At 42.8% G+C, this 22,676-nt stretch overlaps 2 protein-coding genes across 3 annotated transcripts; both read right to left on the bottom strand.

Moving 5' to 3' along the window:
• Positions 1–845: 845 nt before the first annotated feature.
• Positions 846–5,729, bottom strand: th2 (tyrosine hydroxylase 2). The gene is made up of 12 exons (XM_076722454.1): positions 5,433–5,729; positions 4,339–4,513; positions 4,092–4,180; positions 3,923–3,990; positions 3,786–3,836; positions 3,544–3,689; positions 2,924–3,059; positions 2,768–2,837; positions 2,611–2,667; positions 2,211–2,306; positions 1,994–2,127; positions 846–1,181 (listed from the first exon to the last, which is right to left on the bottom strand). Exons 1-12 carry the CDS (start codon positions 5,661–5,663, stop codon positions 1,016–1,018), a joined length of 1,419 nt encoding a protein of 472 aa, XP_076578569.1. The 5' UTR covers positions 5,664–5,729; the 3' UTR covers positions 846–1,015.
• Positions 5,730–6,557: 828 nt separating this feature from the next.
• Positions 6,558–19,485, bottom strand: pah (phenylalanine hydroxylase). 2 transcript variants are annotated; one of them, XM_076722455.1, is made up of 13 exons: positions 19,365–19,485; positions 18,094–18,216; positions 13,088–13,271; positions 11,135–11,223; positions 10,561–10,628; positions 10,010–10,206; positions 9,460–9,595; positions 9,306–9,375; positions 8,971–9,027; positions 8,155–8,250; positions 7,552–7,685; positions 7,347–7,462; positions 6,558–7,102 (listed from the first exon to the last, which is right to left on the bottom strand). In XM_076722455.1, exons 1-13 carry the CDS (start codon positions 19,434–19,436, stop codon positions 7,059–7,061), a joined length of 1,386 nt encoding a protein of 461 aa, XP_076578570.1. In that variant the 5' UTR covers positions 19,437–19,485; the 3' UTR covers positions 6,558–7,058. The 2 variants fall into 2 exon arrangements, with proteins under 2 accessions (XP_076578570.1, XP_076578571.1); XM_076722456.1 differs by having other exon boundaries at positions 18,094–18,213; positions 19,365–19,466.
• Positions 19,486–22,676: the final 3,191 nt, after the last annotated feature.

The raw sequence follows: 22,676 nt of genomic DNA, 5'->3' as shown, positions 1-22,676 counted from the left end.
TTTTGCTTGGAGAGAGTGTGTGTGTGCGTGTGTGTGTGTGTGTGTGTGTGTGTGTGTGTGTGTGTGTGTGTGTGTGTGTGTGTGTGTGTGTCCCTGCACACTTGTCAAGCAGTAGATCACTCTTTCCCTCCACTTGCTTTATCCCTCTCTCTCTCTTCACACACAATTTTTTCTACTCCACAAACACAGGGTTTCCTAGGGAGGCCAGAGCAGGGCTTGATTTACTGTACAGTGGAATTATGGGAAAGGCAAGCTTCCCAACACAAGGTGGCCGATGGGAGGGTTTGCCAGCCACCATGTTGACGGTGGTGATGCTTTATGAGTCCTGCAGATGGAGATGATTTGTCTTCTTCGAGGGGAAAGCTTTGACGTGCGCGGCGCTGATACGCACTGTCGCCTGCGTGGAGATCAAAACGCTGGACGCCCGTCAGAAAAACCACCGAAGGCCAAATCCTCCAGTCGCACGGAGAAAGAGAAATAAAGAGAGAAGAGCATCTGTCAGCAGCGCGGCCCTGCGGACCGTGCTGTGGTTGACTGTGAGGTCCCGGTGACCTGGCCCTACCGACGTGCTGGGCCTCAGCGCTGGCTCTGGCCTTGACCAGCTGAGGGAACACGATACTTAAATCATTCATAATTAGCTCCTTCCCTTTGCTTAATAACACATGAAGATAAATGGGTTCCAAGATTTTTTTCCAAATGGAAATAGTTGGTTTGGAATTAAAAAGCTAGAAAATGTCCTACAAGTCCTGTATTGTAGTGGTTCAGCCTCTCTCTTGTTGGCAAACACTCTCCTCAGCACCTTTTCTTTCTTCTGTGCCTCTCTGGATTTAAAACACTGACGTTCCTCCGTGAAAATAAACGTTTATTTCTTTTTACATGATCCTCACGTGATACTTCATACACACAAACAAAGGGCCCCCGTGGAGCCTCACAAACCTGACTACACTGTGATTTTCTTCATAAATCTAAATCTCATTTACAATGTTTACACAGGCGAGATGTCCACCTCTGTTACTTAAGACGAGCTGAGCTTCTCCAGGGCGCTGTGAAGGGTCTTCAGGTCTTCTCTCATCTGGCTCAGAGCGTTCTGGATCTTGCTGGGCTGATCCAGAACCTCCATGCTGCAGGTAAAGGGGTCGTAGCGGATTGCGAAGGGACGCTTGATGGCTGCAGAGTATCTCCTGTGGAGGAGAAGGAAGCGTGAGCGTTCATAGAGATAGTAGATACAGATGGTGACAAACATGAGGGAAAATACAGTCTGACTGAGGTGTTAGGTCACCAGAACAGCTTCAGCGCTCCTTGGCAAAGATTCGACATAACGTCATCTGCATCCATTAAGTTTCTCAACTCATTAAAGGCTCCCCTGTTGAGTTTTTGACCATTAGTAGTTTTATAGAGCGATGTTTTTATGAATGGGTCCCTGTGCATGTCCAAGAGCAAATGAGAGATGAGATATACATGCAGGTTTGACCTCAAGAAACACTGAACGTGTATTTACAAGAAAACCCCAAAGGAGACCTCATTTTGTTTTTCCCTTTAATTGGTTGCCATTCAAAAAGTGTGTTATTAATTTTAATGGGAAATTGCTTTGTTAATAAATCACAAAACAAACCAGAGACAGACACTGATGGACGTGGTTTAGAAACAAAATATCACAATATTAAGTCCAATTTAAGACTGTAAATGAGTTGAAAGCCGAAAGTGGACCTTTGAGTTTGTTACATAAACTCTTCCTAATGGTCAAGAATGAGCTTCCATGTTCACAGAAGCATTTTAAAAGATTTCTCTTATTAATATCAGTAAATGATTTATTATAAATTGTGTTTGGCATCAAGATTAAGTAACCAGGAGTTAATGTTGTGTCGTGCTTCAATTTAAAAACCAGAAATGATTCCAAACTTTTATGTGCCACATGAGGTGAAAACACATTTTGCTGTATTTTAAAAGTAGAGAGTCGTATTAATGCGCTCATAATAGAAAAATAAGTGAATACCTTAACTTGATCTTGGCGTCCTCGAAGCTCTCTGACACAAAGTAAACCGGCTGGTAGGTTTGGTCCTGATACGGCTGCACTGCTGTCTCCTCGGGGTTAAACGGCCTGTACTCGGGCTCATTGGACAGAGCGTACTGGAAGGACAAGTCAAAGTCTGTCAGGACACTGAGCAAGCCATGAACTTATCAGAGTGTGTGAGCGTGGAGAACACACTCACCACGAGTTCTCCATAAGACGACAGGAGTCCAGCACCGTAGGCTTTGACTGCGCCGTTCTGCTTGCAGAGGCCAAACTCCACCGTAAACCAGTATAACTGCACAGGGAGAAGACAGAGAGAGGCAGATGAGCATGCTGCACAGTGCATGGGCCAACGCCACGTGCAGTCCTGTACTTTAACCACTAGGTGGCACCAAAGATCCATTCAAAAGAGAAAACTGTCTCATCAGATTGGAGAAGCTTCTCTTTCAATATTTGATGTGTAAGTTTTACAATTTTGTGATGTTTTTACCTTAAGGACAAACAAGACAAAGTTATTTATGCCTGATTATGTTAAAATTACACTTCAGGTGCTTTTAAAATCGTCCCATTTGAGGTTTGAAAGCTTAATAAAAACCCACCGTTGACAGTTTCTCAATGTCTTCATCTGAAGCTCCAAGCGAGGCAAGTCCGATCTCCTTGAATTATCCAGAAGAATTAATATTAAAGGTAATTCAGCTCGATTGCACTCTGATAACGACAGATTAAAGATCGCATAGTGCAGCACAGCACGGTTACCTGTGAAAACTGGGCGAACTCTTTGTCTGCCAGCATGGGAATATGGCCGAGCAGTTCATGACAGCAGTCTCTGTTGGAGCAGATCGAAAGGAGTCAATGCAGGAAAAGCAGCTGAACGCATAAATGACAAAACTCCGTCACGAAACGGTGACTCACGGCTCGGGGGAGTGCATGGGAGCAGACGAGTGACGGATGTACTGAGTGCACTGAAACACCCTGAAGGCCAAACTGTTGAGGAAGTCTCTGGCTGACAGCAGGCCGGCGACTGGACGCAGCTGGAAACCAGTTTTCTCTAAAACCAGCAAGAAGTCAACACACATGAATACATCAGAACTTTTCCTTTTTCATCTCACGTCAATCATCTCACGACCTCTCAGATTCATCCTGTGACCCTTTGGAGGGGCCCGACCCCTCCATTGGGAACCATTGGACTGAACTAGCTGACAGCTTCAACGGTGCACCGCTGCTCCAACACTGAGGCATCAGTATTACATATAATAATGTGATACTTTCCCCTGAATGAGTACTTGAAGTATCTAAAGTAAATTTAGCTGATAATACTTCCAGGACTTTTACATGTTTACAAACAACAACTTTTTAGTCATTACTGGATATTTTAATTCCGTTTTTCTTGTTCCTTTTGCATCTCTGTTATCCTTTAGTGTCTGAATCTTTCCTTAATTTTAACTTTTTCCTTAATCTCTCATACATTTTATTTGTCTGTCTCTTATAAAAGCAGATTCATCCATTTTCTGGAGTTCTTCAGCCTTCGTCACCTTTCAGGAAGGCGGAAACCTCTCTGAGCTGAGGGATGCGGTCCTCTCCGTAGCCACAGTCTCTCTCCAGCTGCTGCAGACCGTCCATGAACTGCCTGCAGGCCAGACTCGGGTAAATGCTCCTCAGCTGCCGGTAAACCTCCCTCCTTTGAACACAACAACAGCAGCACCTCATCACATCACTGCACTTTTCATCTTGCGTCTGCCTTCATAACATGCAGGACTGTGAGCTTCATTCTCACCATGTGGCCACTTCCTCTGCTGTGTACTCCACGGTGGGCAGCAGGTCCCCCCTGTGGCAAAGAGAAATGGTCTGTGAGAGGATATTTGAGCGATGCTGGAGATAGATGAGGCTTTTTTCTGTAAATATCTGACTCACTGTTTGTATCTGAAGGCAAGCTCAGAGATGAAAGCTCGTCTTTTTCTGTACTCTGGATCGCTGTATCCCTGCAGAAGAAATGACCATAAATTGACAACATTTTCTCTGGTGAATCTGAAATCAGACTAATAATGATGTGACATTCTGCAGCAGACGTGTAGACCCTCACCGGATGCTCCTGGTCCATGTCGGGGTCAAATTTGGTTATTAACATGTTGCATCTGTCGAGGTCTTTCATCTGTCGGGGAAACCAGGGAACTGTGATGTCGAGGGGAGAAAGAAATAATTAGTGCTTTTGTAATTGGTTGCATGTTATTATCATGCGGTGACGTTAGTTGATTCAATAAGGTGAACGCACTTCAGCAGAAATGTTAACAGGACTGATGGAAAGTATAATAATAAAATCAGCTGGTTGCCTTTTTCCTCCGGTATGGAGCGAACGTCGTCAGCGACTCTCTTCAGGGAGTTGATGAAAACGTCCAGGTCCGAGCTGTGAACTTCACACTTCATGAAGAAGTCCAGGTCGGTGCTGCTGTTCTTTGACTTCCTCCCCGGTCGACTTTCGATGTGCAGAAGTTTTGCCTCAAACGTCTACGAAGGAAATAAGAAAGAGTCAAAAAATAAATACAGAAAGACCGAAAAGAGACACTTAAAAGAAGCTTTTGTATCCCAAAATGGCCATTTAGCTTGTTTTGTTTTTTGTCATAATGCTGCAGAAATTGGCCTATTTTGTATTGATTTCACCTTGATCAAATAATAACAGACAGATATTTATTAGCTTGGATTTTTGGAAGTTAAAGCCTTAAAAAGAAAGTCCTTAAGACAAAATCTATAATCATGATCCAAAACATAAGATCAAAGCCTCAAATTCATGAAAAGCTGAAAAGATCACAAACTTTCATACAAAATGTGATTATCGTCCAAAATATTTGTCATAAACTACCTAAAAGTGGCACCAGACTGACCTACAGCTGCAACAGCTTTGTCGATTATCTGAGAAAATTAACAGGAAATTACAGTATTTTGACGATTGATAAGGTTCTTCGGCAAAAAAATCAAAATATTTGCTGGTTAAAGCTTCTCAAATATTAGATTCTGCTGCTTTTCCTAATTTTGCATTACATTAAAATAATTGTCTTTGTCTTTTAGACGAGCTGCGTTTTTGATTTTTTCCTGAGGTGTTACAGACCAAAAAGAGAATAAACCCTCGTCTCAATTTATAATAACACAGAATTATTTATTGATTATGTTTTGTGTTATGTGCAAAGGAGCTGAAGTCATCAAATAAATGTAGAGGAGTAGAAACTGAAATAGAAGTATAAAGTAGCAGGAAATGGAAATACTAAAGTAAAGAAGAAGTACCTCAAAGCTTTTTGACTAAATGTGCTGAATAATCCAACAGAAACATCGGGTCCTTTGCTTTATTTTTATATTTGCAGCATTTACCTTGAGTCACATTATACATGCAGGACTTTTACAAAAGGTATTTTTTAGTCATATTTCTACTCACCTCGAATATTTTGCCCGTTTTGAAGAAGCCCGTGTTTTTCTCATTGCTGAGGGTGAACAGGACGTTCAGAGTGACCCTGCCGTCCTTCTCCTCGAACACGAAGCCGTCTCCGTACCTGGAGGGCCCCGGAGAGCCCGCGGAGCCGCTGCTGCGCTCCCGGCGCGCATCCTCGATCAGGCTCTGCTTCCTGCCGCTGAACGGCGCCGCCTGCGCCGCGCTGTCCGTCTTCATGTGTGGGGTGTTACCGGAGGCGAGCACGCGTGTGTGTGTGTGCGTGTGTGTACCATCATCACCTCCAGACACAGGTTTAAATACCCTGCCATCACCGGGCTTTATGGAGATGAGTTGCGTAAGGACGGCACGTGCGTTTGGCTTCTTTGGGGCCTGTTTTGCGTCATGATGTTATTATTATTGTTATTTACTATTTATGGACAAATCGGCGCTGTCAGGGGGGGAAATGCATCAGGGATCGAAATTTTATGAATCACAGATGCAGTCAACCGAATCAGGTCGTTACTGGTTACATAAGACGGACATGATCATGTTCAGAAAGAGGAAAAATGACAGTTTCACCGGCGGTTCAGTGTGTTCAATGATGCAAAACAGGGACTTCTGTATTTGGGGTGACAGAGGCAACATTATAACTGTACAGGAGAAAGTGTTTCCAGTGACACTGACAATGAGTTCCATCTTAAAGGTGCATATATGGACTCTGTTTTTCCAGAGTTTTGCATGTCCTAGTCTTCAGGTACAGGCAAGTTCCTCCATTCAGTTTTTAACCGCTGACAGCTGCAGTCGATTTGTCCTTTATTTCAAAGAACTTCATTATTTCTGTCGCAACCTGTTGCTTGAAAATCTGAAAATGGTCTTTTTAGTTGAATTTAAATGTTCATTTTCCCCTCAGAACTCTCTGCAGGGTCTTAGCCTGGTTTTCACAGAAATCACTCCAGTCATCTTCAGATATCTGCAGGCCTGATCCTGTCTCTCTCTGACAGCTTCAGACTTTGTCCCAAAAGTTGGCAAGATGCATTATTTAATCAGTATTTCTCCTGTATTTAATAGTAAATGGATAAAACTTTTCTTTGCACCCTATTTAGCATTAATAAGCAGTTTGTAAACGTTGAAAGAGAGAAGAGGAATATTTATTTGTTTCATTCAAACATATCATGCATGTACAAAACTTTTCTTTTAGCCAAGCAAAATGAAAGCTGACAGATTATCTCTCAGTGTACCTTTAGGTTCGAAATGCATAGACGAAATCAGATTATTTCAGCTGCTTTGCATCATCTCAGAGGCAAAGTTCGATGTGTACATATTGAGTTTCAAATTCATTGAAGACACTAAAGATACTGATTGACAAACCACTCTTATTTTGAAAAACACGTCTCTTAATAACATTTATACTGTAATAATATTGACAGTAGCATTCTCAGCTGTTACAGACACGTTCCTCATTATCCTAGAAACAGGTTCCACTTTATTCACTTCACTAAAATACTGATTGGACTACAGTAATATCGTCATTATTTGACTTGCATATTTGTTTTAATACATGAAAGCTCATTTGCACGCATGCTAAGCAGAACCGCAGGTTGACCGAGGAAATGAAGGGACCCTCGAGTGCAGTCACTCCAGTTTCCGCAGGGCTTCGCACAGTTTCCCCATTTCACCTGAAATAAGAGAGAAAACAAAAGAAATTAGAGTAAAATAAGACGAAACAACATTTTCAGAAACAGCCTTGTTTTGTCGTCCATGGCTGGTTGGCTGAAAACCCTCTGTGGCCGATGAAGCCTGACCCCTGCAGTCACAAACCAAAAGCTGGCAACCACTGCTTTAAATAACAAGTAAAACCAATTTAAGTGAAGAAAAGGAGATGGTCTCGAGATAACGGAGTGAATGGAAGCTGACACATACTGTTGATGCTGTCGGCCAGGTTCCTGAGCTGCTGGGTGTTGTCCAGCACTTCAATACTCTGAGTGTAGGCATTGTAGCGCACTGAGAAAGGCCTGGGGATGGTGGCTGCGAATTTCCTACGGGGCAGACGGACCTTAATCTTAAATTTCCTGTATATATATATTTATATGCAGGAAAGCTTCAAACCAAATGAAAAAATTCTTACCTGACTTTCTCTTTGGCATCTTCAAAGCTCTCAGCGACAAAGTACACAGGCTGGTACTCTGTGATTGGGTATTTCTGGAGGCTGGTCTTGTCGGGGTCGAAGGGCAGGAGCTTGGGTTTGTCTGTCAAGGAGTACTGAAAGAACACAGTGTGAGAAAAGGATTTTAATTTTTCATAGAGCGTCTCTATTCCCGTCACCGCGAACAGGAAGTGCAGCATGATTCAGGCCTGTGCTTCAGTGACTCGGCAGAGTGCACATCCTCTGCTGACAGCCGCTGATGTAACTTGTGACCTCCATAGCGAGCTGCTCATCCTCTCTCTGCCGCCACTTACCCACTGAACCACTTCACCCGCGCCCCGCTGGGCAGGGAGGCCGACTCCCCCAGTGACACATTAAACCTGAATCTGAGTGGAACACTAACCCACTGCCTGTGAAACGAGGTGAACGTTATGACAACAGATGGGGGGTCAGCGGGAGGGAGGAAAGCACAAAAAGGAAGCTACTTATCCTGCTTCCACAGGGGTCCGCCATGTACAGGTTGTTTTCTTGCAGCTTATATGACTCAAACGCATGTTTTGCCCCCGCCCGCCCCCCCCCACTTACCTGCAGCTCTCCGAACGATGAAAGCAGGCCAGCTCCGTAAGCTCTGATCTCTGAGCCCTGCTTGCACAGGCCAAACTCCACAGTGAACCAGTACACCTGAGGACACACACAAGGCTCGTAAAGATGTGATCTGTGCACCAAAACCAGGGCGAGCATCCACAAAAACAAGGGGGGTTCATCAACAGGCGTCTTTGAAATCCAAAAACCCAGTGAGCCGTGACGATTTAAAGGGCCAGTTCACCTAAATCACAGAAAAAAACAACATATTTCCTCACTTTTATCTATCTAGTTGCCATGTATGTACTTTTTTTTCTTTGCTCATGCTTTGAGATGCCTGTAAGATTTCTGTGCCATCGCTGCACAACGGAGGCGAATGACATTTCATTCTGAAGTCTCTTTGGTTCACAGATGGCAGAGTCTCAGAGACCTTAAAATCTGAGCCAGTCAAACCAAAACCATCTGCATGCTGGACACCATTGGAGCAATTTATTTTTATTTGTTTGTTTGTTTTGTAATTTGGAAAATTGGCTCTTTAAACCACCCAGAAATGCTGAATCTAGTGATTGCTCTCCACTCAACCAGGCTGATTCAACACACACACACACACACACACACACACACACACACACACACACACACACACACACACACACACACGGTGCTTTTATCCTGACTCTGCTTGATGCATTTGTTTGCTTGGCTGTTGCAGTGCTTATGTCTGTTTATCTGTATGTTTTAGAAGTTCAGAAGCACCAGAATTATAATCTGTCTTTGTCTGAGTACTTCATCCAATAGTACTGCTTCTCATGTACTCACAGTTGCAAGTTTCTCAATGTACTCATCAGGGGCACCAAGGGAGGCGAGGCCGATTTCCTACGTGGATCAGAACCAAAGCATATAGATTAGATAACACGAAGTTACAGAATCACATATGTTACATGGATTTTATGTTAAGATTACACTTCATAAGTGTTACAGCAGTGCAGTGTGCAGTGTAGTAAATACACAGTAAATATATATGAGATGCATGGTAGATACTGTATGTTTATTATGTAGAATTAATAGAATAAATACAATATAATTAGAATACTAACTAACTGGCTTAGTGCTTCATTTAGTTTTGTATTGTTGTCATTTCTTCACTCAGTTACCTGTGAGAATTGGGCAAAACTAGGGTCAGCAAACAGAGGAACGTGTCCCAGGAGCTCATGGCAGATATCCCTGAATGACAAATGAAAAACACTCTTTCACATCTCACACGTCATGTATTTTTCCTTCTTTTTTCAATAGAGTTTCAACACTCACGGCTCAGGCGTGTATGTGGGCTTGGAGCCGTGACGAATGTACTGCGTGGAATGAAAGACTCGGAAGGCCAGTCCAGCCAGGAAGTCCCGGGACGACAGGAGGCCGGCCACCGGGCGAAGCCGGAAGCCTGTGCACGCTGGAGGAAAAGGACGGAGAGATGAAAGAGGCGAGTGTTTGGATGTGTTGAATAAGAGCAGTTAGTGAGGGGGGAGGGAGGGGGGACAGGGAGGGAGGGGGAATAGGAAGTAGGGCGTTTGAACAGGTCCTGTCTCCCACATTCACGCCAGAGGTTTCCAGTATGAAATGAATGAGGGGATGTTTCATGTACTGCATGATGCTAGAACTGGAAGAGGACATTCAAATGATAATAATTTAGTATTTTTATATTATATCAAAATCTATTATTGTTATTGTTATGTTCACCCATTTTAACATTTAAAATAATGAGTATTAGGATCAAATTTTATTCAAGTACATTACAACTCCGGACTTGATCTACATGACACAGATCATCCGTGGACCTCAGGGTCAATAACACGATTGGACTTACACTGCAGGAAGCGGGAGACGTCCTCCAGCTGTGGGATGTTGTCCGACCTGTAGCCGCAGTATTTCTCCAGCAGGGGGAAGACCCGGTTGTGTTCGCGGCAGGCGTGAGTCGGGTACAGAGTCTTTAGTTCCGTGAACACCTTGCCCCACGTGGCCCTTTCCGCCTCCGTGTACTCCACTCGAGGGATGGTTTGTCCACTGGGACAAAGACGTGAGGTTACTGTTTAGTTTGTGTTTTGTGCTGTTTTGGGTGCTTTTTTGCTGAATTGAATTTCCCCATGATGACAGACTGCATGAGCACAGCATTATTTGTCAGTATCGTAGTAATGCACAGCTTTGTAAATGCGAGCCACCTGATCGGGCATTTCATGGAGTCTGGCAATCTTTGTAGTGCCTGTGAATAATACTTCTCAATTATTACACACACAAAGACCGAGGCCCTTTAAATCCACCGTTAACTGCTAGTAATTTTGTCTGTACTTGTTTATGATAATTTTCACTCAGAATAATCACCCAGATTGAAGAATATTAAACATTTTTAGGCTTAATTACTGTCTGTAGTTGTAGGCAATGTCAGCAAACTCCTTCCTGCGGACTCTGTACACTGGATCTGTGAAGCCCTGAAAACACACACACACACACACACACACACACACACACACACACACACAAAGGAAAGCCATGTTAGATCTCATGATCGCAGCCCAGCCACTCGCAGCTAAATCAAAGAGTGGAAATCCTCTGCTGAGGCTAAACCCTGTGGCCTTTGACAGCGTTATGCACTCCGTCTCTAATAAGAGCACGCAAATACATATTCAAATGAAGCCTTTGTAGAGTGTTTTTCAGCTTATGATGAATACATTTCGCTTTAATGGCGGTGGCAAAAGGGAGCAATTATCTATAATTATAGGGGCTCAATTAAAGCAATGACATCAATTTGTGTGTCTAGGTAGTTTCCATTAGAATAGACGGCAGAGTGCAGCCTGTCATCTCCATCCATCCATCCATCCCCGTCTTTCATAAGACATGTGGGCGTGAGTGGACGCGTATTCACACGAACACACACACACACACACGCAGAGGCAGGATGTGGCACACAGACAGCGATGGGTGAGTCAGTCCTCACCGGGTGATCAGCATCCAGCTCAGAACCATAACTGAGGATCTGGTTGGCAAAGCGGTCCAAGTCCTGGATGTCGTTAGGGAACCACGGCACTGGAGGATGATAGCAGTGATAATTAATGTTTTTGTTTCACATGTGCATATTCAGATCAAATCAATGACGTATTCAGTCCACAAACACAAATGTAGAAGTTCAGGACATTTACGTAGCAGAAGTTTGTAAATGTACTGTAATTTTGATTAAATGACAGATATTACCTGAATTAAAAATGTAAAGTTGGGAAAAAAGTCTCGATCTTACTTCAAACTGACCAGTTCTGTAAAGTTGATTTGATGCAACACATTTGATGAATAAGAGAGTTTCAGGTTTAATTGTCCCCGACACCACACTGTCTAAATACAGGGGCTGAGAAGCCTTACAGAGACAGAGAGTGACGAGCGGCTCGAGCAGGCACTTATCTTCATCATGATTATTTTATGCAAAATAATTGACGTTTGGCGTTGAGGATGTGCTACCTTCGTATGTTTTATATTATTGTAATCTGGGTTTTGGACAGTCTCAAGTTAATTGACAATGAAAACTGTTAAAAATAATTGTTTGCTGCAGCCTGGATATTGTGATTCTTGACTGATATAAATGAGCACGGTGCAAGCTGGTATTGATGTGGTTGATGTAGATTTGGCTGTAGGATTTTTGTTCAGTGTCGTGGCATTTTGACACTCAGCAGAACACCAATCAAGAGTCATTCTGCTTGTTCATACAGATTTATGACTCTCAAAAACACTGGGGCCCAATCATTAATCTACATTTGTGCAGTGTGGTCCAGCCTGAGGCCCCAGGAAGACAGTAGGCCCCTGCCAGGCTCCTCTATAAACAGGCCGTCTCCAAAACAGGCCATAAATATCCCCTCGTCCACTTGACCCTGACCAGCAGCCCACAGCGTCTACACCGAAGTCAAAGGAGGATCCATGGTGGCCCTGTCCGTCTTTGGCTGCCGTGACCTTGGCATGTTCTCCTGCCCTGTGTTAGTCTGGGACCAGGACACAGGGCTCCTCTGTTCCCGCCGAGCCTGTTGGTCCTCAGTAGCTAAACTAATGTCATTCTGGAAACAACTAATAAAGGGGTCGAGATGTGGCCGATGGGCCATCAGTCTCATCGGCGACACTGGCTGTCCATTACCCAGTCTGGCTGGGGGGTCATGAAGCGCCACCCAACAGCCGACACTGGGCTCAGATGATAAATGGACCGTTTCAGCTTTACTTTTCCTCCAGCGCCGCAGTGACATTTGTAGTTTTCACTGAAATATCCTGACCAACACTGTTCGCCATGAAATCGGGTGCACACATTCATGTTCCCCTCAGGATGAACTGTAATACCGTCACAGGGATCCCTCCCGCCGTCAGCCTCAGCCGTACCTCTTGTTTAATGCTAAGCAAATGCTAGCATGCTAAAACAATATAAAAGTTGTAAGATGGAGTAACATGGTAAACAAATACCAGCTGAGCATCATTGTGGGCCTGTTAGCATGCCGATGTTAGCGTAGCTGTCTGCTCTAGCTTATATAAAAATATAAATTGATGAACTTATGGTTCAAAATTAACCAAACCTGTGGCCAAGGATTCAAGTTAAGGACAATTTGCGATAAAAAATGTGTTTGTTTTTAATTTGATTTTGCTGTTTATTTTTAGATGTGGCTGCCTTTTGGGAGAGAGTTTTGCTTGATCTTTGCTCACCTTTACCCGCTGACACAAACTCTACAACTCTTATCAGCCTTATCACAAAGAGATAAGCAGTCAACACCATCACTGACATTTCATCATTTTTTTCTGTTCGAAAACGCTGACGTTCTCTCATGTGGAACATGTTATGCACATTTGCACATTTCTGTGTTCATCATGCTGAGGATTCATGCTTATCTTGCTCTCCTCATCCTCCTCTCGCTGCAGTCACTCTTACCTGTGTCCTTCTCTTTGTTGCGTGACAGCTCATGCACGTGGCCGCTGATTTGTGTGCGCAGGCCGTCGATGACCTCGTCCAGGGCCTGGGAGCTGGTGGAGTCCACGCTGATGAAGAACTCGTACTGTTCTTTGTTCATCCGCGACGGACGGGACTCGATGTGCGTCAGGTTGATGCCCTTCTCCTGCGGTTGACAGAAACAAATCCAAAGAGGAGACCTGGGTGAGACCTGAGTTGAGATGATGTCTGTTAAATTTGTTGGTCTCCACATATGTTTTTGTAATTTCTTGCAAACTAATGAATAAATGCTAAATACATGCTTGTAGATAAACATCTATATGTTGAATGAATCTGAATGTTGTTGTTTCAGCAGGCTGCAGCACTGTCTTTGTTCCACCACTAGAGGGCGTTGCGTTGTTATTAAACTGATGGCTTTTTAGTCCACCATGACCTCGGGTCAGAGCTGCCTCGCACTTTCTCTCTGGACTTGCATAATAAAGGCATTCAGAGCATATTGTGGTGGTTTTGTGAGAAAACACTGAATAAATCATCCTGCACAGCCGACAAACAGGCTCTTCTCATTCTGCAGCGTGAACGCTCTCTCTCCCTAGTTTGCATGTTAACATAGCTCTCTCTCCCTCTGTGTTTGCTCCTCCTCTCTGTGTTGTGCTGTTGTCCTCCTCTGTGTCCTCCTTCCAGGTGGTGAGAGGAGGAGGTGTGGCTCAGGTCCGACTCACAGCCGACACCTGAAGCTGCTCCTCCTGGATCCATTCTCTTCACTTCTGTTTTACAATACACATTTTGTCATCCGATGTTCTGTTGTGAATCTATTCTGGACACATGACATCTGCTGCATGTTTGTCCATTCTGGGAGAAGAGTCCGTCCTCTGATGCACTTCCTGAGGTTTCTTTTCTTTCAAGTCAAAGGGTTTTTTTTTTCTGGGAAGTTTTCCTCATTTGAACCGAGGCTCTAAGGACGGAGGGTTCTGCACAGAATGTAAAGCCCCGTGAGGCAAACTGTCATTTGTGATATTGAACTGCATACTTAAAACTAACTTGACAGGACCCTTGGGATGTTTCCAAACGTATCTGGCCGTGATCCACGAGTCCTTATTAATGACCACAATGCAGAGAGGTTCCAGCTAGCGCTGGAGAGCGTGACTATCTTTAAGTGGTAATTACCATGAAAATATGTTTTTGTTTGTGTAACTTTGGGGAGGAAGAGGGAGTGTGATGTACTCTGTCTTCTATAGGCCAAGGAGAGAGGCGGGTGTGAGCTGCAGGGCCTCCCGGTTTCTCCCATCTGGATCCCATTCTACATCTAACAGCTTCTCTTAGGGGCCATGTGGTCCTGCACCCCAGGAGTGACTGCAGGACCGACCACAGACTGAGGCCAGGTTGGCATTCCAGAGAAAAATGTCAGCAGATTAACTGTAGCTTTCTAATAATTTTAAAAAAGGAACAAATAATGTTGTCCGGCCGAAATTTTCAATTATTCCACTTCATTCCCCATAATGCAAGAATATGGTGCATAAAACCATTTGTATGGCCTACACTGGGTATTTTACGTTTTGTTTTCATGTAAAACCCATTAACCATCCTTGATTTCCCCTTTAAAGCTATGCCACTCACAAATAATTAAATATTCAATATTAAGCTGTTTCATCAGTTTTGGCACCACCTCATGAAAAAGCTCAATATCAGTGTTTCTGTGCAGAGAAATATTTCGCCATGTGTGCTGTTGGTGACCTGGTTCAGCTTAACATAGCCAACCCTAAATCCTGCACCCGGCCGAATGCAGGGGTCACTCTGTCAGATTTCTGTACCCCTCCGAGCCGTCCCTCCACTGCAAGCCCGGTGACATTACGCCTCCTGTTGCACAGGCTGAGGTGCGAGGTCAAGGTCGGCCCGTTGCTCTGGAGCGTCACATGATAACCGCACCGCCGTGTCACATGCGCTTCGGTACCAGGCGGATAAACAGAGTGGCGAGTTTCATTCATGGAGATTAGAAATTCACAAGATGAAAATGAGCATGTGATCAATGCTGCTCAGCCGAATATCAGCACACGGCTCAGCACAGCAGTTGTTTCCAATTAATCAGAGCAAACAGGAAAAGCAGGATTCTTCAAAGCTGTGTTTTATGGGGAGTCAGCACGTGTTACGCGGCAGTCAGGGAGCGAGGGGTGTGTTGATGGTATGGGGTCATTTGACCGGCTTTACAAAAAAGCTGGGGCAGGAGGGGGAGGATGGAGGTGGAGCAGGGGGAGGATCGGGAAAGTGCAAGCTCATAGGTTCAAAGAGGATCCTGATGTTTACTGCAGCATTTTCAGAGCAGCATTTGGCACATATCTGCTATTGAACAGAGTCAACCCACCCGCACCTGCACCCCCACACATGGCTGAGGAGAACAAATCAACCAAAAAATCTTTTTCTTGAACTTAAACTTCTTTTATCTTGGGATGTGGTGCATTTGTGGACTGCTAAATGTTTGGGGGGCGTGCTCTGTGTTTTACCTGCAGGAAGAGCAAACTTGAACCTTGATTTGAAGTCTGTGTTGAAAAATAAACAATGGACGCGCCGCCAGTCAGTGTTGACTTCAAGCCTGCACGCAGTCACGTACACACGGACAGTAAATCGATAAGAGAGAATTAAAAAGAGAGCGCGTGTTGATCGATGACGTTGTTGTTGGCGCAAGCCTTCAGATCCTTAACTTAACTCCTAGCCCATGTAGTAATATCCTTTATCCAATCATGTGTTCACAATGTGGTGAACCCCTTTCATACCCAATCATGATACTCTCACCTGTTACCAATCAACCTGTGTACCTGTGGAATGTTCCAAACAGGTGTTTTTGGAGCGTTCCACATCTTTCACAGTCTTTAGTTGCTCCTGTCCCAACGTGAAACGTGTTGCTGCATTTGTTTTACTGTTTTATTTATGTTTTACACAACTTTTCTTAGAATCAGGGTTGCAGGAGGAAGGGAGGGTTAAATGAGAGACACTGTTTGGGTGCATCATGGGAAATGTAGGATCTAGTCAGGATACCTTGGACTCTGCTGCTTTGATTTGGATCATTCTTTTTAAAATCTGTCTCCTGTGAGTCTCCAGCTTGTTGCTGGAGTGTCTCTTTAACGTTGTAGATGGTTATAATGGATTCATTTTAATTACTTTAAAAATACTGGGTAGTTTTACTCTGTAACAATGTATCGGTTTAGAAGCCGATCATATAGTTTGTATGTAAAATGCAGATTTGCAAAGTAGCTAATATCTGTTTTGAAGTAAAAAATACTTTGTATGAACTATAATTAAGTAACCATTACAAATCTAGTGGAGCAGGAGAGTAAAATAGGAAAATAAAAATGCTCAGTGTAGATATTTCTGAACTGGCAAAAATTAACCGAATGTTTTCACTTTAGTTCATTTTAATTATTTTCCACCTCTGAAAACTGCAAGTGAGCGATGACTTGTTTTTTCATTTTTTAAGCTGTCCAGTGTTTGACTATTTAATCATTATAGAAACCCCGGAGGAGGAGATGGGTCAGTGGATCAGAGAGCCCGCTGTCATGTTTGCACAGAAGTCATACACAAACATCTGAGATAAGCTGCGTTTGTTTAGTTTCCTCCTTTACGGGGCCAGAAACGTTCAAATTATTAACAACCTACAGATAATCATAATTTACTTTCCTCTGCCTAAAAACTGCTAGAATTACATGTTGAAATGATCAAGTGGATCTTGTAGTACTGTAATGTGTTTACATGTAAAGAATTTAACAATTCATGTCGCTTGTTTTGTTTCATGTTAATCTCTAACTTGTTAAACTCACCATGTCTGTTTGGATTATCGTTACAAAAGAAGAACAGTTTGGGAAAAAAAAAACTTATCTGCTTTGTTGTGAGACTTAGATGAGCAGACTGATACCACTCTCTTGTCTGTCCATTCAAAAGTCAGCAGCCTGTTAGCTTAGCTTAGCATAAAGACTGGTAGCAGCTGCTTGGCTCTGTCCAAAGGTAACAAAATCTGCAGACCAGCATTGCGAAAGCGCTCTCATTGGCACGTTGTTACTTGTTTTAATAATAATTCATTACATAGATTATGAGGTTTTTTTTTCTGATCCTGTTTCCTGTCTTTATGCTAAGCTAAGCTAACTGGCTGTCCGCTATAGCTTCACCCCTAACAGACGGATAAAGAGTGGCTTCTATCCCCTCCACTGACTCTCAGCAAGGCGGTGAATAAGTGTAATTCTCAGAATGTCAAACTCTTCATTGAAACATTCAGCATACTTACTCGCGCTGTTACTATCAGGAAACGGGTCATTTGAGGATTCCTCTGACTCAAGTGCATTTCAAACTTGTCATTCAAAACAACAGAGACATTTTGTGTTGTGGTTAGATGCACAGACCATTTTAGCCACTTCAAGAAAACTCAAGAAAATGTGTTTTGTTTTTTTCACCACAGTTAATTTTCCTCCGAGCAGACTAAACCACTTCAGTGGTAAATTAACATTCCTGCGTCCTCTGTAGGGCTGAACAATGTGCAAAGACAATTACAATACCATCATTTTGACAGATACTGCGATAATAATGTTAATTCCTGCATTTCATTTTCAGCTAATAAAATATATATATATAAACATGATGATGATGTGATTTTTGTTTCAAACAAGCACGTTCCCTTACATCTCTGTAGTACCACAATGCTTCATGTATGAAGGTAAAACTGCTGCGATTTGGACATTGCTGTGGTCATATTGCCATTTCACTAATATTTGGATTAATTCTTCAGCCCTAATCCTCTGGTTGCTGTTAGGACACCTGCAGCCATTCAGATGTCGTAATGTGTTTGTGGCCTTGCAGCTTTTTTCATGGTCTGAGAGAAAGAACTGATCTTCCAATGAGTCAAATATGTGTCAGTGTGTGCATTTTTTTGATCGCTTGAAGATCTGGAGAAGAATTAGGGCACCTGGTCAGAGGTGAAGGGGTCACGGCCTGTATGTCAGCAAATTTACCTCAAAGAGCCGCAGAGCCTTGGCCAAAGCTCCGACCTCCTCTTTCAGGGAGAAGATGCAGGAGAGCACTTCTGACTTTACGCTGGTCTCCTCCTCCAGGTAGCTGGAGCCCCTTCTCCTCTGCTGAGAAAGACACACGTCAGGAAACAACACCAGGCCTCGATGTGGAGACATGCATGACATTTATGTATTTCAGTAACCCTCACCCTACTACTAGTTTATCTTGATCTCTTTATAATCTGTTCAGTGAAACACGTTTTCAGCACTAAATCTAGCAGCTGAGTGGGCTGCAAAGCTTTCAAAATAGTCAAGATGATGTGTAAATGCTTCTTTGTTCGTTTGTTTAAGCTCAGCCATATGCAAGAGAAAACACATGAAATCTAGTTGACAGCCCTGACATTCCACATTTAAGGCATCTGATCTTTAAAGTCAAAGCCTTCACACCTTTAACCTTTTGACATTTTGACCTCTACAGCAGTAGTTCTGATGTGACCACATGCTGCACACATGTGAGGATTTTCAACAGAGAAAGAACATGAACATATCCAAAATTTCCTCCAGAGCTGCAGAGTATCGTACAGATGTAGAAACTCCTGCCCAGTCCAGGTAGTTATTTATTAACATTTCAGCCAGCATGAAGCTTCACCACAGTCTGTCAATGGTATATGTAAGAATTTGTTAATGATTTTCTTCACTGCAAAGGATTTTTTCCATCTGTTATTGCTGCTGCAACCAATGATTCATTTCACAACTGATTAATCTGCAGATTATTCATTTTTGACTTTAAAATAATGAAAACCACCCTTCATTACTTCCCAGAACAAAGTCTTCAGATTGCTTGTTTTGTCAAATCAAGAGCTGAAAACAGGAAGATATTTAATTTATCTTTGACATAAGACAAAGAAATAGGAAACAGAAATAAACAGAACAGAACAGAATAAACAGAAATAAGACGCTGGATGGACACTATTGTCCATTTTCAGTAACATCAGCTGTTTTTTTTTTGCCCTCCATTCAAATCACTGAGGCGACTTTGCAATTCAGTCCTTTGTCTGCAGTCAAACCTGGAATATTCCAGCAATGACTGACTCTTTCACTGTTGTTGCATTAAAAACAGACAGATTTGAAGTAGCAGATGTGGCATACTATAAAAAAAACTTGCTTTTAAATGACCATAATATGTAAAAAGAACTCAAATAAGTTCATGACTTTGTTCCTGGACATAAAACAGGACTTTTAAAGTTCTATATTAGATGTCATGTCAGATTTACCCCTGTGTCTGGGTCCCCTGTCTCTGCCTCTGGCCCGTAGTTTCCATTGACTCTCTTATACGCTGCGTCCATCTTCTTGCTCTTCAGGTGAATAACCGACGTGTGCTGATGCTGAGCTGTGCAAGAGCTTGCGCGAGCGGCTCCTGTCTATAAAACCTCTGCATTTCCGACGGCGGGCCACGTGACACCACACCCCCTTCTGCATCGGTATGCCACGGGCCGGTTGTTGTGAAACACAATTACAACGGCACATCTGGTTCTTGTTGTCCACCGCTGGGCTGAGGGTGCCCCCGGGTATGTTAGGCAGGCTTTCAGATGAAACTTGCTGTTTTATCCATGTCCGCTGCCGCAAGATGCCCGTCTGTGTTTGTGCAACCTCAGTGACCTGACAACAGGTAGAAGCTACCTAAAACCGACATACAACATGTCTTCATTCGTTTAATCTATTGGTTGCCTTATATTTGCAACTAACGCGTCATGCCCATTGGGGGGGGGGGGGGGGGGGGGATTCACAGATTATTTATATCTGATTTTAATATTTTTTAATTTCATTATTATTATCTTTTCAAAATACTTGATAATTAATTGATCGCGTGAGTTGACATAGTCGTGTTTACGTCCCAGCATCATATTCTCGCGAGATCTGTCGTCTCAGGAACACTTTCCAGCGACACCTTAAGTGAGCATTATTAAGCTTGCTGATAAAACCGAGTGACCAAAGAAGGCGCAGATATTAAATTTATCCCGTATGTAGTGTTTTATTTCATTTTATTTATTTATTTATTTAGTTAGTTAGTTTTTGACATGGACAAACAACCGTCCACCAGTAATTTGTTAGTGTTAAAAATGCCCAACGGCCATTAGGGGAGAGCCAACCTCACCCACAACGGAGACAGGAAGTGTACCATTAATACCACCGGCGGAGAACGTAATTGGTGACGGCTCAAAGGTGTGTTGTTGAAGTGATGAGCAGAGCATCAGTCCCTATTTTAAACGTCTGAGAATGAAATGCAATTAGTTATACATTTTTAATTGCATTTTGGACATATAGGCATAGTTTTTGTCGAGAGATAGTTGGCTAATGCTAGCTAAATTTAGTAGCTGGCTAGCTAGTCGTACCGAGCTAACAAGTTGACTCTTGCTAGCTATGTGTCAGTGTGCGTAAACAGTTTGATGACGACAACGTGGCTGCATGATGAGAGAATTAGCATGGATGCTGTTTTTGTTTTTTAACAGATGACGTGGCTGACACGTCACTTCTGTGGGGAAGAGGAACATGAAACAGACTTTAATTGGGTAACAAAAGCTATGATTTATAAATGTGAAATTAAATATGCTTTTAAACAGTTATTAAAAATTCTGTGCTTGAGTTTTATTGGATTATTTTATTTGACCAAGGACTAACATTTTAATATTACAGGTGTATTATGGATGCAGTTGTACACCTTCCCTAGTCCACTAGGATGTGAATTTACCAGTTTGTGCCACAAGGTGTGGCCAAAATCCACTATAGACAAGATGTTTGCAGAGGGTTGGTTTAATAAACAGGCTGCAAAGTATCTCAAAAATTCTGATTTTGTCATCTTCTCACATTGTTTTCTGAATTAGACTTGTTTTCACAAGTTTAAAGAAAACGTTTCAGCAGTATTGGAGGGAAAATAGAAGTATTTTATAAATATTTTAAAGAGCAGTTGTTAGAAAACTGCATCCACAGTCAGTGACACTTCAGCTTTCAGTTAAGGCATCTACAGTCAGCCAGTCAAAGGCTGGTGGAGGTGAGGGAGTCCAGTAGTCTCATTTCAGAGCAAAGGAGATGATTTATCCAAACCAAATAATTATTCTTTGCTTAATTAATGTTAAGGCTTTTAAAGTGAAAGTTAAGAATTTTTATTTATTTATTTATTTTTTAAATATTAGGAGATGCCAGGATGGCTAGCAGGCAGATGACAAACACGGTCCATTGGAGGCTGTAAGAGGTTTGACGAACTACACCACCTGGAAAACAACAAGGTTCCTGCTGGCAACCCTGACGGCTGCTTTGTGTTACAGGTACGATACTCATTCAGCTGGTTACAGAGATGATGCATTTTAAAAGAAGAGGTTAATAAGATGTGATGACCTAATGTATGAGTAGCCTAAACCTTACGGAGCAGAATGACTCAGGCTTGTAAATAGGTTAAACTCGGATTTAAAGCTGATTCAATTTCTGTGCAAGTTTTGTTTAAACTTTTGAAATACTGTATGTGACAACAGGTGTCATGCTCATTTTTATTAGCCCGCAATAACACAGAAAGCACCTTCTAAAACTAATCACTTGACTTGATTATATATATAACACCATCAATGACTGCAGGCCTATATAATGTATAAAGTAGCCTAAACCTTAAGGAGCAGAGTGACTGCACTGGAAAACAAAGGCAAGCTTAGACGACCAGAAAGTTGAAACCATAAAAATAGAATTGCAGCCATATCAATACTGAAGTCATATGGAAACATATCATAGAAGTACAGAGAACAAATATCTGTCAGTGCAGATCTTCTCCCACTATCACACCTGACACTGAGGGGATCCACAGGTGCCACATGAGGGCAGTGTAGGGTTGGTAATGCTGAGAAGACACACCAGCTCAGCACACAGAGCAACACATGTAAAGTGAGGTTGTTGAAAGCATTTTCAAGCAGTTTTAGCCTTCCGAGTGACCCCAAATCTTCCATTTGTAAACTCTGATGATTACACAGTGTTTTAGCATCTTTCAGCTCATTGTTTTGATTTTATGAATTCAACTTTGAAGGCATAATATTTATTTAAGCTAACATTTTCATTTGTTTGCCTGTCAATGGCTGGTGATGGAGCACAATTCAAGACAACAAATCCCACAATTCCACGCTACTTCATGACATCATCATCAAACTCCATCTATAGTTGTTGTTGTGTTGGTTGAGAGACCACGAGCGGCAGAAATTACATACCGTGCACCAGGACCAGGTGAGCTCTGACGAACCCGCTGTACGCTACTGACCCAGCACCAAACAACAGACAGAAAAAGTTAGCGACAAGCTAGGAGGACACAAACATGACTCCAGATGAATGTTGCTCTGCACCTGTGGGATCTTTAAGGAGGCTATGTGCTTGCTGCTATATCAACGTTATAATGTGATACTATATCGCGGATGTGTTTACAGCTTGTTCCTCTGCCCCCCGTTGGCAAAATATTAATTAATACCGCGTTAAGTTGAATCTTACATTTTGTCCTGCCTACTAGCCTAATTGAAATGCACATAAACACACTGTAGCAGCCACTTCTCTCTTGC

Source organism: Chaetodon auriga, chromosome 22 (assembly GCF_051107435.1).
Source record: "Chaetodon auriga isolate fChaAug3 chromosome 22, fChaAug3.hap1, whole genome shotgun sequence".
Lineage (NCBI taxonomy): Eukaryota > Metazoa > Chordata > Actinopteri > Chaetodontiformes > Chaetodontidae > Chaetodon > Chaetodon auriga.
This window is presented reverse-complemented; position numbering and strand designations above follow the sequence as displayed.

What these genes read in the sequence shown, in the direction of transcription:
- th2 (XM_076722454.1), bottom strand. Translation starts at nt 5,663, where the DNA reads ATGAAGACGGACAGCGCGGCGCAGGCGGCGCCGTTCAGCGGCAGGAAG. An exon ending in ACATGGACCAGGAGCATCCG is followed by an intron (nt 3,991 to 4,091) that starts GTGAGGGTCTAC and finishes TTTCTTCTGCAG; the next exon opens with GGATACAGCGATCCAGAGTA. An exon ending in GCAGAGGAAGTGGCCACATG is followed by an intron (nt 3,690 to 3,785) that starts GTGAGAATGAAG and finishes TTGTGTTCAAAG; the next exon opens with GAGGGAGGTTTACCGGCAGC.
- pah (XM_076722455.1), bottom strand. Translation starts at nt 19,436, where the DNA reads ATGGACGCAGCGTATAAGAGAGTCAATGGAAACTACGGGCCAGAGGCA. An exon ending in AGCTGGATGCTGATCACCCG is followed by an intron (nt 10,629 to 11,134) that starts GTGAGGACTGAC and finishes GTGTGTTTTCAG; the next exon opens with GGCTTCACAGATCCAGTGTA. An exon ending in CATCGTTCGGAGAGCTGCAG is followed by an intron (nt 7,686 to 8,154) that starts GTAAGTGGGGGG and finishes GTGTTCTTTCAG; the next exon opens with TACTCCTTGACAGACAAACC.